Source organism: Mobula birostris, unplaced genomic scaffold (assembly GCF_030028105.1).
Source record: "Mobula birostris isolate sMobBir1 unplaced genomic scaffold, sMobBir1.hap1 scaffold_675, whole genome shotgun sequence".
NCBI lineage: Eukaryota > Metazoa > Chordata > Chondrichthyes > Myliobatiformes > Myliobatidae > Mobula > Mobula birostris.
In genome coordinates, this window is record NW_027278394.1 from 170,102 (window position 1) to 187,944 (window position 17,843).

General features: G+C 59.6%; 1 protein-coding gene across 1 annotated transcript in view; it reads left to right on the forward strand.

The window, feature by feature from the left end:
* The window catches only part of LOC140193651 (migration and invasion enhancer 1-like), a 43,399-nt gene extending 25,822 nt beyond the window's left edge, over nt 1-17,577 (forward strand). The window contains exons 3-4 of the mRNA XM_072250811.1: nt 13,550-13,626; nt 16,172-17,577. Of these exons, the coding sequence (XP_072106912.1) occupies nt 13,550-13,626; nt 16,172-16,255 (161 nt within the window). The 3' untranslated portion in view covers nt 16,256-17,577. The remainder of the gene's footprint in view (nt 1-13,549; nt 13,627-16,171) is intronic.
* Nucleotides 17,578-17,843: the final 266 nt, after the last annotated feature.

Genomic DNA, 17,843 nt, shown 5'->3' on the forward strand with positions numbered 1-17,843 from the left:
CACCCCTCCACACCCCCAATCACCCACCGACCCACCACTCCCCACCCCCAATCACCCACCGACCCACCCCTCCACACCCCCAATCACTAAATTACTCACCCTTCCACACCCCCAAATCACCCACTGACCCACCGCTGCACACCCCCAATCACCCACTGACCCACCCCTCCAAGTCCCAATCTCCCACCGACACACCCCTCCGCACCCCCAATCACCCACCGACCCACCCCTCCGCACCCCCAATCACCCACCGACCCACCCCTCCGCACCCCCAATCACCCACCGACCCACCCCTCCGCACCCCCAATCACCCACCGACCCACCCCTCCGCACCCCCAATCACCCACCGACCCACCCCTCCGCACCCCCAATCACCCACCGACCCACCCCTCCGCACCCCCAATCACCCACCGACCCACCCCTCCGCACCCCCAATCACCCACCGACCCACCCCTCCGCACCCCCAATCACCCACCGACCCACCCCTCCGCACCCCCAATCACCCACCGACCCACCCCTCCGCACCCCCAATCACCCACCGACCCACCCCTCCGCACCCCCAATCACCCACCGACCCACCCCTCCGCACCCCCAATCACCCACCGACCCACCCCTCCGCACCCCCAATCACCCACCGACCCACCCCTCCGCACCCCCAATCACCCACCGACCCACCCCTCCGCACCCCCAATCACCCACCGACCCACCCCTCCGCACCCCCAATCACCCACCGACCCACCCCTCCGCACCCCCAATCACCCACCGACCCACCCCTCCGCACCCCCAATCACCCACCGACCCACCCCTCCGCACCCCCAATCACCCACCGACCCACCCCTCCGCACCCCCAATCACCCACCGACCCACCCCTCCGCACCCCCAATCACCCACCGACCCACCCCTCCGCACCCCCAATCACCCACCGACCCACCCCTCCGCACCCCCAATCACCCACCGACCCACCCCTCCGCACCCCCAATCACCCACCGACCCACCCCTCCGCACCCCCAATCACCCACCGACCCACCCCTCCGCACCCCCAATCACCCACCGACCCACCCCTCCGCACCCCCAATCACCCACCGACCCACCCCTCCGCACCCCCAATCACCCACCGACCCACCCCTCCGCACCCCCAATCACCCACCGACCCACCCCTCCGCACCCCCAATCACCCACCGACCCACCCCTCCGCACCCCCAATCACCCACCGACCCACCCCTCCGCACCCCCAATCACCCACCGACCCACCCCTCCGCACCCCCAATCACCCACCGACCCACCCCTCCGCACCCCCAATCACCCACCGACCCACCCCTCCGCACCCCCAATCACCCACCGACCCACCCCTCCGCACCCCCAATCACCCACCGACCCACCCCTCCGCACCCCCAATCACCCACCGACCCACCCCTCCGCACCCCCAATCACCCACCGACCCACCCCTCCGCACCCCCAATCACCCACCGACCCACCCCTCCGCACCCCCAATCACCCACCGACCCACCCCTCCGCACCCCCAATCACCCACCGACCCACCCCTCCGCACCCCCAATCACCCACCGACCCACCCCTCCACACACCTCCAATCACCCACCTTCACACCCCTCCACACCCCTAATCATCCACTGACCCACCCCTCCACACCCCCAATCACCCACTGACCCACCCGTCCACACCCCCGACCACCCACCGACCCTCCCCTCCACACCCCCGACCACCCACCGACCCCCCAATCTCCCACCGACCACCCACCGACGCTCCCCCAATCACCCACCGACCCACCCCTCCACACACCTCCACTGACCCACCCCTCCGCACACCTCCAATCACCCACCGACACACCCCTCCACACCCCCAATCACCCACCGACCCACCCCTCCACACCCCCAATCACCCACCGACCCACCCCTCCACACCACCAATCACCCACCGACCCACCCCTCCACAGTCCCAATCACCCACCGACCCACCCCTCCGCACCCCCAATCACCCACCGACCCACCCCTCCGCACCCCCAATCACCCACCGACCCACCCCTCCGCACCCCCAATCACCCAGTGACCCACCCCTCCGCACCCCCAATCACCCAGTGACCCACCCCTCCGCACCCCCAATCACCCAGTGACCCACCCCTCCGCACCCCCAATCACCCAGTGACCCACCCCTCCTCACCCCCAATCACCCAGTGACCCACCCCTCCGCACCCCCAATCACCCAGTGACCCACCCCTCCGCACCCCCAATCACCCAGTGACCCACCCCTCCGCACCCCCAATCACCCAGTGACCCACCCCTCCGCACCCCCAATCACCCAGTGACCCACCCCTCCGCACCCCCAATCACCCAGTGACCCACCCCTCCGCACCCCCAATCACCCAGTGACCCACCCCTCCGCACCCCCAATCACCCAGTGACCCACCCCTCCGCACCCCCAATCACCCAGTGACCCACCCCTCCGCACCCCCAATCACCCACCGACCCACAACTCCAAACCCCCAATCACCCACCGACTCACCCCTCCACACCCCCAATCACCCACCGACCCACCCCTCCACACACCCAATCACCCACCGACTCACCCCTCCACATCCCCAATCACCCACGACCCACCCCTCCACACCCCCAATCACCCACCGACCCACCCCTCCACACACCCAATCACCCAGTGACCCACCCCTCCACACCCCCAATCACCCACCGATCCACCCCTCCACACCCCCAATCACCCACCGACCCACCACTCCCCACCTCCAATCACCCACCGACACACCCCTCCACACACCTCCAATCACCCACCGACACACCCCTCCACACCCCTAATCATCCACCGACCCACCCCTCCACACCCCGAGTCACCCACTGACCCACCCCTCCACACCCCCGACCACCCACCGACCCTCCCCTCCACACCCCCGACCACCCACGGACCCCCCAATCACCCACCGATCCTCCCCTCCACACCCCGGACCAGCCACCGACCTACCACTCCACACCCCCGACCACCCACCGACACTCCCCTCCGCACCCCCGACCACCCACTGACGCTCCCCTCCGCACCCCCGACCACCCACCGACGCTCCCCTCCGCACTCCCAATCACCCACCGACCCACCACTCCACACCCCCAATCACCCACCGACCCACCCCTCCACACACCTCCAATCACCCACCTTCACACTCCTCCACACCCCTAATCATCCACTGACCCACCCCTCCACACCCCCAATCACCCACTGACCCACCCACTGACCCACCCGTCCACACCCCCGACCACCCACCGACCCTCCCCTCCACACCCCCGACCACCCACTGACCCCCCAATCTCCCACCGACCACCCACCGACGCTCCCCTCCACACCCCGACCACCCACTGACCCACCCCTCCACACCCCCAATCACCCACCGACCCACCCCTCCACACACCTCCACTGACCCACCCCTCCGCACACCTCCAATCACCCACCGACACACCCCTCCACACCCCCAATCACCCACTGACCCACCCCTCCACACCCCCAATCACCCACTGACCCACCCCTCCACACCACCAATCACCCACTGACCCACCCCTCCACAGTCCCAATCACCCACTGACCCACCCCTCCGCACCCCCAATCACCCACCGACCCACCCCTCCGCACCCCCAATCACCCAGTGACCCACCCCTCCGCACCCCCAATCACCCAGTGACCCACCCCTCCGCACCCCCAATCACCCAGTGACCCACCCCTCCTCACCCCCAATCACCCAGTGACCCACCCCTCCGCACCCCCAATCACCCAGTGACCCACCCCTCCGCACCCCCAATCACCCAGTGACCCACCCCTCCGCACCCCCAATCACCCAGTGACCCACCCCTCCGCACCCCCAATCACCCACCGACCCACAACTCCAAACCCCCAATCACCCACCGACTCACCCCTCCACACCCCCTATCACCCACCGACCCACCCCTCCACACACCCAATCACCCACCGACGCTCCCCTCCACACCCCCGACCACCCACTGACCCACCACTCCACATACCCGACCACCCATCGACGCTCCCCTCCACACCCCCGACCACCCACTGACCCACCACTCCACACCCCCAATCACCCACCGACCCACCCCTCCACACACCTCCAATCACCCACCTTCACACCCCTCCACACCCCTAATCATCCACTGACCCACCCCTCCACACCCCCAATCACCCACTGACCCACCCACTGACCCACCCGTCCACACCCCTGACCACCCACCGACCCTCCCCTCCACACCCCCGACCACCCACTGATCACCCACCGACCCACCCCTCCACACCCCCAATCACCCACCGACCCACCCCTCCACACCCCCAATCACCCACCGACCCACCCCTCCGCACCGCCAATCACCCACCGACCCACCCCTCCGCACCCCCAATCATCCACCGACCCACCCCTCCGCACGCCCAAACACCCACCGACCCACCCCTCCGCACGCCCAAACACCCACCGACCCACCCCTCCGCACGCCCAAACACCCACCGACCCACCCCTCCGCACGCCCAAACACCCACCGACCCACCCTCCGCACTCCCAAACACCCACCGATCCACCCCTCCGCACCACCAATCACCCACCGACCCACCCCTCCACAGTCCCAACCACCCACCCCTCCACACCTCCACACCCCCATTGACCCGCCCCTAAGCATCCCCAATCACCTACTGACCCGCCCCACCACACCCGCAATCACCCACCGACCCACCCCTCCACACCCCCAATCACCCACCGACCCACCCCTCCACACCCCCAATCACCCTCCGACCCACCCCGCCGCACCCCCAGTCACCCACCGACCCACCCCCTGCACCCCCAGTCACCCACTGACCCACCCCTCCACACCCCCAATCACCCACTGACCCACCCCTCCACACCCCCAATCACCCACCGACTCACCCCTCCACACACCTCCAATCACCCACCGACACACCCCTAATCATCCACCGACCCACCCCTCCACACCCCCAATCACCCACTGACCCACAACTCCAACCCCCCAATCACCCACCGACTCACCCCTCCACACACCTCCAATCACCCACCGACACACCCCTAATCATCCACCGACCCACCCCTCCACACCCCCAATCACCCACTGACCCACCCCTCCACACCCCCAATCACCCACTGACCCACCCCTCCACACACCCAATCACCCAGTGACCCACCCCTCCACACCCCCAATCACCCACTGATCCACCCCTCCACACCCCCAATCACCCACCGACCCACCACTCCACACCCCCAATCACCCACCGACCCACCACTCCCCACCCCCAATCACCCACCGACCCACCCCTCCACACACCTCCAATCACCCACCGACACACCCCTCCACACCCCTAATCATCCACTGACCCACCACTCCACACCCCCAATCACCCACCGACCCACCCCTCCACACACCTCCAATCACCCACCTCCACACCCCTCCACACCCCTAATCATCCACTGACCCACCCCTCCACACCCCGAGTCACCACCGACCCACCCCTCCACACCCCCGACCACCCACCGACCTACCACTCCACACCCCCGACCACCCACCGACGCTCCCCTCCACACCCCCGACCACCCACTGACGCTCCCCTCCGCACCCCCAATCACCCACTGACCCACCACTCCACACCCCCAATCACCCACCGACCCACCCACTGACCCACCCGTCCACACCCCGGACCACCCACCGACCCTCCCCTCCACACCCCCGAGCACCCACTGACCCCCCAATCTCCCACCGACCACCCACCGATGCTCCCCTCCACACCCCGACCACCCACTGACCCACCCCTCCACACCCCCAATCACCCACCGACCCACCCCTCCACACACCTCCAATCACCCACCGACACACCCCTCCACACCCCCAATCACCCACCGACCCACCCCTCCACACCCCCAATCACCCACTAACCCACCCCTCCACACCCCCAATCACCCACTGACCCACCCCTCCACACCCCCAATCACCCACTGACCCACCCCTCCACAGTCCCAATCACCCACTGACCCACCTGTCCACACCCCAATCACCCACTGACCCACCCCTCCACACCCCCAATCAACCACTGACCCACCCCTCCACACCCCCAATCACCCACTGCACCACCCCTCCACACCCCCAATCACCCACTGACCCACCCCTCCACAGTCCCAATCACCCACTGACCCACCTGTCCACACCCCAATCACCCACTGACCCACCCCTCCACACCCCCAATCACCCACCGACCCACCCCTCCACACACCCAATCACCCACTGACCCACCCCTCCACACCCCTAATCACCCACTGACCCACCCCTCCACACCCCCGATCACCCACTGACCCACCCCTCCACACCCCCAACTACCCTCTGACACACCCCTCCACACCCCCGATCACCCACTGACCCACCCCTCCACACCCCCAACTACCCACTGACCCACCCGTCCACACCCCCAATCACCCACTGACCCACCCCTCCACACGCCCAATCACCCACCGACCCACCCCTCCACAGTCCCAATCACCCACCGATCCACCCCTCCGCACCCCCAATCACCCACCGATCCAACCCTCCGCACCCCCAATCACCCACCGATCCAACCCTCCGCACCCCCAATCACCCACCGATCCAACCCTCCGCACCCCCAATCACCCACCGACCCACCCCTCCACACACCTCCAATCACCCACCTCCACACCCCTAATCATCCACTGACCCACCCCTCCACACCCCCAATCACCCACTGACCCACCCCTCCACACCCCAAATCTCCCACTGACCCACTCCTCCACACCCCCAATCACCCACTGACCCACCCCTCCACACCCCCGATCACCCACTGACTCACCCCTCCACACCCCCAATCACCCACTGACCCACCCCTCTACACCCCCAATCACCCACCGACCCACCCCACCACACCCCCAATCACCCACCGACCCACCCCTCCACACACCCAATCACCCACTGACCCACCACTCCGCACCCCCAATCACCCACCGATCCACCCCTCCACAACCCCAATCACCCACCGACCCTCCCCTCCACACCCCCGACCACCCACTGACCCCCCAATCACCCACCGACCCACCCCTCCACACCCCCGACCACCCACCGACGCTCCCCTCCACACCCCCGACCACCCACGGACCCACCCCTCCACACCCCCAATCACCCACCGACCCACCCCTCCACACCCCCAATCACCCACTGATCCACCCCTCCACACCCCCAGTCACCCACTGACCCACCCCTCCACACCCTCAATCACCCACTGACCCACCACTCCACACCCCCAATCACCCACTGACCCCCCAATCACCCACCGACGCTCCCCTCCACACCCCCGACCACCCACCGACGCTCCCCTCCACACCCCCGACCACCCACCGACGCTCCCCTCCACACCCCCGACCACCCACCGACGCTCCCCTCCACACCCCCAATCACCCACCGACCCACCCCTCCACACACCTCCAGTCACCCACCGACACACCCCTCCACACACCTCCAATCACCCACCGACCCACCGCTCCACACCCCCGACCACCCACCGACCCACCCCTCCACACCCCCGATCACCCACTGACCCACCCCTCCACACCCCCAACTACCCACTGACACACCCCTCCACACCCCCAATCACCCACTGACCCACCCCTCCACACACCCAATCACCCACTGACCCACCCCTCTACACCCCCAATCACCCACTGACCCACCCCTCCACACCCCCAATCACCCACCGACCCACCCCTCCACACCCCCAATCACCCACTGACCCACCCGTCCACACCCCCAATCACCCACTGACCCACCCCTCCACACGCCCAATCACCCACTGACCCACCCCTCCACAGTCCCAATCACCCACCGATCCACCCCTCCGCACCCCCAATCACCCACCGATCCAACCCTCCGCACCCCCAATCACCCACCGATCCAACCCTCCGCACCCCCAATCACCCACCGATCCAACCCTCCGCACCCCCAATCACCCACCGATCCACCCCTCCGCACCCCCAATCACCCACCGACCCACCCCTCCACACACCTCCAATCACCCACCTCCACACCCCTAATCATCCACTGACCCACCCCTCCACACCCCCAATCACCCACTGACCCACCCCTCCACACCCCAAATCTCCCACTGACCCACCCCTCCACACCCCCAATCACCCACTGACCCACCCCTCCACACCCCCGATCACCCACTGACTCACCCCTCCACACCCCCAATCACCCACTGACCCACCCCTCTACACCCCCAATCACCCACCGACCCACCCCACCACACCCCCAATCACCCACCGACCCACCCCTCCACACACCCAATCACCCACTGACCCACCACTCCGCACCCCCAATCACCCACCGATCCACCCCTCCACAACCCCAATCACCCACCGACCCTCCCCTCCACACCCCCGACCACCCACTGACCCCCCAATCACCCACCGACCCACCCCTCCACACCCCCGACCACCCACCGACGCTCCCCTCCACACCCCCGACCACTCACGGACCCACCCCTCCACACCCCCAATCACCCACCGACCCACCCCTCCACACCCCCAATCACCCACTGATCCACCCCTCCACACCCCCAGTCACCCACTGACCCACCCCTCCACACCCTCAATCACCCACTGACCCACCACTCCACACCCCCAATCACCCACTGACCCCCCAATCACCCACCGACCCAGCCCTCCACACCCCCGACCACCCACCGACGCTCCCCTCCACACCCCCGACCACCCACCGACGCTCCCCTCCACACCCCCGACCACCCACCGACGCTCCCCTCCACACCCCCAATCACCCACCGACCCACCCCTCCACACACCTCCAGTCACCCACCGACACACCCCTCCACACACCTCCAATCACCCACCGACCCACCCCTCCACACCCCCGACCACCCACCGACCCACCCCTCCACACCCCTGACCACCCACCGACCCTCCCCTCCACACCCCTGACCACCCACTGACCCCCCAATCACGCACCGACCCACCCCTCCACACCCCCGACCACCCACCGACGCTCCCCTCCACACCCCCGACCACCCACCGACGCTCCCCTCCACACCCCCGACCACCCACTGAACCACCCCTCCACACCCCCAATCATCCACCGACCCACCCCTCCATACACCTCCAATCACCCACCGACACACCCCTCCACACCCCCAATCACCCACCGACCCACCACTCCACACCCCCGACCACCCACCGACGCTCCCCTCCACACCCCCGACCACCCACTGACCCACCCCTCCACACCCCCAATCACCCACCGACCCACCCCTCCACACACCTCCAATCACCCACCGACACACCCCTCCACACCCCCAATCACCCACTGACCCACCCCTCCACACACCTCCAATCACCCACCGACACACCCCTCCACACCCCCAATCACCCACCGACCCACCCCTCCACACCCCCAATCACCCACTGACCCACCCCTCCACACCCCCAATCACCCACTGCACCACCCCTCCACACCCCCAATCACCCACTGACCCACCCCTCCACAGTCCCAATCACCCACTGACCCACCTGTCCACACCCCAATCACCCACTGACCCACCCCTCCACACCCCCAATCACCCACTGACCCACCCCTCCACACCCCCAATCACCCACTGACCCACCCCTCCACACCCCCGATCACCCACTGACCCACCCCTCCACAGCCGCAATCACCCACTGACCCACCCCTCCACACCCCCAACTACCCTCTGACACACCCCTCCACACCCACAATCACCCACTGACCCACCCCTCCACACCCCCAACTACCCACTGACACACCCCTCCACACCCCCAATCACCCACTGACCCACCCCTCCACACACCCAATCACCCACTGACCCACCCCTCTACACCCCCAATCACCCACTGACCCACCCCTCCACACCCCTAATCACCCACTGACCCACCCCTCCACACCCCAATCACCCACTGACCCACTCCTCCACACCCCCAATCACCCACCGACCCACCCCTCCACACACCCAATCACCCACTGACCCACCCCTCCATACCCCCAATCACCCACTGACCCACTCCTCCACACCCCCAATCACCCACCGACCCACCCCTCCACACCCCCAATCACCCACTGACCCACCCCTCCACACCCCCAATCACCCACTGACCCACCCCTCCACACCCCTAATCATCCACTGACACACCCCTCTACAGTCCCAACCGTTCTGTAACCCATAACATCTTTGAAAGAAGTGTCTCTAGTTAGAGTTTAGGTTCCCAAAGAGCAAGATGACACAACCAACAGGAATCTGACTGACTGAATTTTGACATTCCCCCCAGATTTAACATACAGTGTGTCCTTTTTTAAGAAGCAAGTGTTCTCTGCTTTATCTTGAGACCAAGCATTACATACTGAACCCTGTGTAAAATACTCAAATCGTTCCCCATCCTCAGCTGTTTTTACATGGATTATATGACTGTTCAATCATTAACTCTCAACATGGCAAAATGGCTTTTTTTTATCAATGTAGTACGGTCATTGCTTAAAATGTTTTCTCTAGCTATTGCTTAATTTCAGGCAACTGCTACGTACGTGTGTGTGTCTATTGAGGAGCGGAGTACTTCACCCCATTTGACCCTCTTGTGGTGATCTTGTACATTGAGGCAGATGGTTAGGATTCCTGAACTAGCTTTCAGGTTATGTGTGGAGGGCAGGTTATTGGGTGTTTTTAACGCAGAGGTCGATGGGTTCTTGATTAGTCTGAGCGTGAAAGGTTACGGGGGCAAGGCAGGAGAATGTGGCTCAGAGCGGAAATGGATCAGCCATGATCAAAACCCAGAGCGGACTCGGTGGGCCGAACAGCATAATTCTGCTCCGATACCTTCTGGTCTCAAGCCGAGATCCTTCTTCAGGACTGAAGGCAGTGTCTTTCCAAATCACCATTCTGCACTGAGGTTTGTCAGCGTAGAACACTACAGCACGGTTCACACCCTCTGGCCCGTGACGTTGTGCCGACCTTTTTACCTACTCCAAGATCTACCTGAGCCTTCCCTCCTATACAGCCCTCTGTTTTTCTGTCATCCATGTGCCTATATATCTAAGGGTCTCTTAAATGTTGGCCTCTACCTTCGCTCCCTCGCTTGCTCAACCTGGCTGCATGAGACGTGCTCTCTAATCCAGGCAGCATCCTGGTGAATCTCTTCTGTACCCTCTCTAATCCAGGCAGCATCCTGGTGGATCTCCTCTGCACCCTCTCTAATCCAGGCAGCATCCTGGTGAATCTCCTCTGCACCCTCTCTGATCCAGGCAGCATCCTGGTAAATCTCCCTCTGCACCCTCTCTAATCCAGGCAGCATCCTGGTGAATCTCCTCCGCACCCTCTCTAATCCAGACAGCATCCTGGTGAATCTCCTCTGCACCCTCTCTAATCCAGACAGCATCCTGGTGAATCTCCTCTGCACCCTCTCTAATCCAGGCAGCATCCTGGTGAATCTCCTCTGCACCCTCTCTAGTCCAGGCAGCATCCTGGTGAATCTCCTCTGCACCCTCTCTAATCCAGGCAGCATCCTGGTGAATCAGCTCTACACCCTCTCTAATCCAGGCAGCATCCTGGTGAATCAGCTCTACACCCTCTCTAATCCTTCCTATAATGAGGCGACCAGAACTGAACATAATGCACCAGGGTTTTACAGAGCTGCGACCTAATCTCGTGGCTCTTGAACTCAATCCCTCGACGAGTGACGGCCAACGCACCCTACGCCTCCTTCACCACCCTGTCGACTTGCACGGCAACTTCGAGGTATCTGTGGACGCGGACACCAAAATCCCTCTGTCCCTCCACGCTGCTAAGAGTCTTACCATTAACCCTGTATTCTGCCCTCAAATTCGATCTTCTGAAGTGAAATACGCTAAACTAATCCATCACACGTCTGACTTCAGCTGGTGCTTGCTCGAGCCCCACCCATCACTCACACCATTTTGTCATAGTCGCAGAACAGAAGCAGCCCATCTACTCCATGCCAAACTGTTAATCTCTCAAGTCCCATCGACCATACCACTCCCACTCATGTACCTAGCCAAACTTCTCTTCAATGTTGAAATGGAATTCATATCCACCCCTTCTGCTGGCTTGTTCCACCCTCCAAGTGAAGAAGTTCCGATTAACTTTTCAACTGCCGTCATAAATACACCCGGAACTAGGCCGCGTGGGGCAATAAATTCCACAGATTCACCATCTCCGGCTAAAGGAATTCCTTCTCATCTCTGTTCCAAAGGATGTTCTTCTATTCTGAGGCTGTCCCCTCTGATCCGAGACTCCCCCGCTATAGGAAATATCCTCTCCACATCCACTCTATGTGTGCCCTCTGGTCCTAGACTCCCCCACTATAGGAAACATCCTCTCCACATCCACTCTATCTGTGCCCTCTGGTCCTAGACTCCCCCACTATAGGAAACATCCTCTCCACACCCACTCTATCTGTGCCCTCTGGTCCTAGACTCCCCCACTATAAGAAATATCCTCTCCACATCCACTCTATCTGTGTCCTCTGGTCCTAGACTTCCCCGCTATAGGAAACATCCTCTCCGCATCCACTCTATCTGTGTCCTCTGGTCCTAGACTCCCCCACTATAAGAAATATCCTCTCCACATCCACTCTATCTATGTCCTCTGGTCCTAGACTCCCCCACTATAGGAAACATCCTCTCCACATCCACTCTATCTGTGTCCTCTGGTCCTAGACTCCCCCACTATAGGAAACATCCTCTCCACACCCACTCTATCTGTGTCCTCTGGTCCTAGACTCCCCCACTATAAGAAATATCCTCTCCACATCCACTCTATCTGTGTCCTCTGGTCCTAGACTCCCCCACTATAGGAAATACCCTCTCCACATCCACTCTATCTGGCCGTTCAATATTTAGCAGGTTTCATTGAGATCCCCCCCCCACCCCAGTTCTTCTGTGCTCCAGTGAGTACGGGCCCAGAGCCATCAAACACTCCTCATAGATTAACCCTTTCATTCCCGGGATCATTCTGGTGAACCTCCTCTGAACCCTCTCCAAGAGGCCAATCCTCCTGGACGAGAGGGCACGACTTCGGGATTGAAGGACGTCCTTTTAGAACTGAGATGCGGGTAAATCACTTTAGTCAGAGGGCAGTAAATCTGTGGATTTTGTTGACACGAGCAGCCAAGTCATTGGTGTATTGGAGGCCAAGTCATTGGGTGTATTCAAGGCAGAGGTAGATAGGTTCTTGATTAGCCAGGATACGGGGAGAAGGCAGGGGGGGTGGGGATGACTGAAAGAATCGGATCAGCCCATGATCGAATGGTGGAGCAGACTCGATGGGTCGAATGGCCTACTGCCTCCTATATCTTGTGGTCTTATGGTCAATGCCAGCACATCCTTTCTTGGGTAAGGGACCCAGAAACTGCTAACAATAGTCCAGATACCGGAGGACTTCGGGTGTGCCTCGTGTCTGAGGAATTGTCTGTTTTAACTCCTTCCTTTTCTTCATTCAGGCACCTTTGAGATTCGGATCAATGGCCGGCTAGTCTTCTCCAAACTGGAAACCAAAGGGTTTCCTTATGAAAATGATGTAAGTAAGACGTTCATTTGTTATTTTGTTTGAAGATTGAATCAATATGCATTTGTGTTTCAAGGTTGTTGTCACTGGGGGAGGTAGTAAGGATAAGCTTCCGCTGCCAATTAGATGCTCCCAATCGCGTTCATCTCAATTAGCAAGTCCAGCTCCTGGCCTTCACGTGTGGCTTAGCTACTAAGCCCGCTGGAACCGTGTCTACTGACAGGAGAGGGGGCAAAGGTGGGTTACTGGTGCCTTAAAACCAATCGCTTCGGGCGGCCATTGTTGGGAGCTCATCTAGGAGAAGGAAAACTGATATCAAACCTCCCGCTGCCTTGTACCCCACTCACGGGGACAGCTTCGGGAGTGAACCCTGAGGGAAAAATCCGGAGCCGGAGTCCCTACGTTGAGTTCAACGCTGACTGGCAACTCCTGGTGCTAAACTGTATCAGGTCTCTGCTGTTCCTCTGGGTTCATCAGCTGCGTGGAGAGGGGGAGCCCGCTACACGGGCAACAGCTCGCTCTCTCCGTATCGTACTGTCCTGGCTTGTGTACCGCATAGACATCGAAGACGCAACGTCCATGGGCGACCACGGGCCTCGTGTTTAAGTGTTTTCTGGGCACCCGCATTATTCAGGATATTTGCTCATCCGGCTGGCTGTAGGTTTTCCATAAAGGGAGTGGTGCATTAGATTAGATTATGAGGACACACAGTCCTCTTTTATTGTCATTTAGAAATGCACGCATTAAGAAATGATACAATGTTCCTCCAGAATGATATCACAGAAACACAAGACAAACCGACTGGAAAAACTGACGGAAGCCACATAATTATAACATATAGTTACAACAGCGCAAAGCAATACTGTAATTTGATAAAGGACAGTCCATGGGCACAGTAGAAAAAAAAAGTCTCAAAGTCTCTCGAAAGTCCCATCATCTCACGCAGATGGTAGAAGGAAGGAAGAGAAACTCTCCTGCCATGAGCTTCCAGCGCCGCAAACTTGCCGATGCAGCATCCTGGAAGCACCCGACCACAGCCCATTCTTGAGTCCGTCCGAAAACTTCGAGCCTCCAACACCGAGCACCATCTCTGCCGAGCGCTTCAATCCCGGTCCCGGCAATAGGCAAAGCCGAGGATTTGGGGGCCTTCCCCTCCGGAGATTCTCGATCACGCAGTGGCAGGCATTTCAGAAGTTTCTCCAGAAGTTCCTCCGTGCTTCTCACGTCTGTCTCCATCAATTGTGCACGGTACCTACTTAACAGATACGATATCATTTCGGAGCGGCCGCACATCTTCTCCTCCTCCTTATTTGGGTTATTGTGGCTTGAACCAATCTGACCATTCTCCTCCAACCTCTCCCATTAACAAGACGTTTTCACCCACAGAACTGCCACTCCATTTTTTTTTTTTGTAAATTTTTCCACACCGTTTTCCTTAAGCTCTGTGTGTGCAAGATCCCAGGAGATCAGTTTCTGAGATACTCAGAATCACCAACAATCACTCCACACAGTCAAAGTCACTTGGATCACGTGCAAAATCCCAGGAGATCAGTTTCTGAGATACTCAGAATCACCAACAATCACTCCACACAGTCAAAGTCACTTGGATCACGTGCAAAATCCCAGGAGATCAGTTTCTGAGATACTCAGAATCACCAACAATCACTCCACACAGTCAAAGTCACTTGGATCACGTGCAAAATCCCAGGAGATCAGTTTCTGAGATACTCAGAATCACCAACAATCACTCCACACAGTCAAAGTCACTTGGATCACGTGCAAAATCCCAGGAGATCAGTTTCTGAGATACTCAGAATCACCAACAATCACTCCACACAGTCAAAGTCACTTGGATCACGTTTCTTCCCCCTCCTGGTGTTTGGTCTGAACCCCCTGACCGTGTCTGCGTGCTCTCATGCATTGAGTTGCTGCCAGCTGATTGGCTGGTTAGACACTTGCGTTAATGAGCGGGGGATATCGAATAAAGTAGCCAACGAGCGCGCGTTTCCATGCTCATTCCAGAAATGACTCTAAGAGCGTGTAGCCGATAGTTGGGTTGAGTTGTTATCTGATTTTTTTTGTTTTGGCATGTCTGTGCGTCCGTGATGTCTTTTTCATGGCTTTTACAAGGTGCGGAGTGAGAGAGAGGGACTGTGTGGCGCGCCACTCCTCACAGACATTTTCGCAGTATTTTCCCTTTATTTTACGAGGTCGAGTTGTGATCTCGACACTCGACCCGGCACGGATGGACAGTGTACTCGGGAGTGGACCCGACTAGTTTCGAACCCGGGAACCTCTGCTCCCGGGTCCGGCGCCGATGTCGTTGTGCCACCAGCTGGCTGTTTTGTTGTCTGATCTTGGCGGATTACATACGAGCATTCTGCCGCCGTGCGAGGAGACACCGTCGGGGCCGCAAATAAGTTGCCAAGATCGGAAAACCGCTCAACCCAGCTTTAGAGCTCGTGTTTTATAGAATGGGATGGATGCCACTGAGCTGTGGCTCTCTGCGTTACTGACCCTGATCGCTAAGGTCTGCCTGGTTATTTCTCTGTTTCAGATTCTCAGCGCCATCGAGAAGGCCAGCCAAGGCACAGACGTAGAGAAGATCGAAAGCAGCCGTCCTCCATGCATCATTCTATAAAACTGCTTGCCATGCCTTCTGCTCCCCCTGGTTTCAGAACCTGCTCTGCCCTCGGCTCTTAACCCACGTCTAGCGGGTGGCGTGGAATCTGTAATTCAAATCACAGCACTGGGGGGGACGGTCCCTTTGCCCGCGGTGTTGCACCGAACCGATTAAGTTAGTAATCAAATGACCAACTAAACTAATCCCTTCCGCCCGCACAATGTCCATATCCTTTACATTTTCCTCACATTCATGTGCCCAAACATCTCCTAGGAGTCCCTAATGTATCTGCCTCTACCACCACCCCAGGCAGCTCAACTCCAGGCACCCCCCCATTCTTGACCCTCACATCTCCTTTGAAATTACCCCCTCTCACTTTAAACTCATGCCCTCTGGTGTGAGACATTTCAACCCTGGGGGTGGAGAGAAAAGATGCTTCCTTGTCTACTCTATCCAATGAGCCCCTATCAGATTTCCCCTCAGCCTCTACTGCTCCAGAGAAAACAACCCAAAAGCTGTTTGACCTCTCCTTGTAGTGCACGCCCTCCAAACCAGGCGGCATCCTGGCGAACCTCTTCTGCCCCCTCTCCAAAGCCTCAACATCCTTCCTCTCGTGGGGACGACCAGAATTGTGTGCGATACTCCAGGTGTGACCAAACCAGAGTTTTATAAAGCTGCCACACAACTTCCTGACTTTTGAACTCACTGCCTCGACTACTATAGGCAAGCGTGCCGTGTGCCTTCTAAACTACCCTGTCAACCTGCGTAGCCACTTTCAGGGGGCTACGAATTTGGACCCCAGGATCTCTCCCCCCCCCCCCCCCCGGCTCATCAACACTTGCCCTTAACACCATACGGTTTCCTGGCATTTGACCTACCTGGGGCGCAACACTTCACACTTGCCCAGATTAAACAACGCCTGCCGTTTCTCTGCCCGTAGTCGGCAACTGATCGATTTCCTGCTGTGTCCTTTGCCAGCCGCGTACTGGGTTCACATTGATTGTCCTGCGGTGTCGGGGGACAGGCCGGTGTTCGGCCTGCGCAGAACCTGTACGTACTGTGCCTGTGTCTGTGATTCCTTTTTCATGCTGAGGGTTTTTCCTGAAACACTTGCCGTTTAATTGAAGTTTCTGGCACGCTGCGTACTCGGAATCGGTTTCTGTAAATGACTATTTTAACCGAAAAACGTGGTTAAAATAAGAAGAAAAAGAAAAGAAACCCTTTTCCAAACAGGGCAGCAAGTCACTAACTTCAGAACGAAAGTTTTTTTTTACAAACAATCATGATTTGAATGTTTGTGATCTGTCAACTAATATGATTAAAATATTTGCACTCTCTAAGCCTTGCATCGTTGGTTCACCCCAGTTATTACCAAAAAAAAAAAATAAAATCCCTACGCTGAAAATTCAAACCAGCCCTCGGGTACGTGTCCTCAGAGGGTCAGCGGTGGAGGGGGTCAGCGACTTTAAGTTCCTTGGCGTTATCGTTTCGGGGGGGTCTGTTCTGGGCCCAGTGCGAAAATGTAGTTATGAAGAAAGCATATCAGTACCTCCTGCTTATTCAGGAGTTTGCAAAGATTCGACGTGGAATGGAAAACTTCTGACAG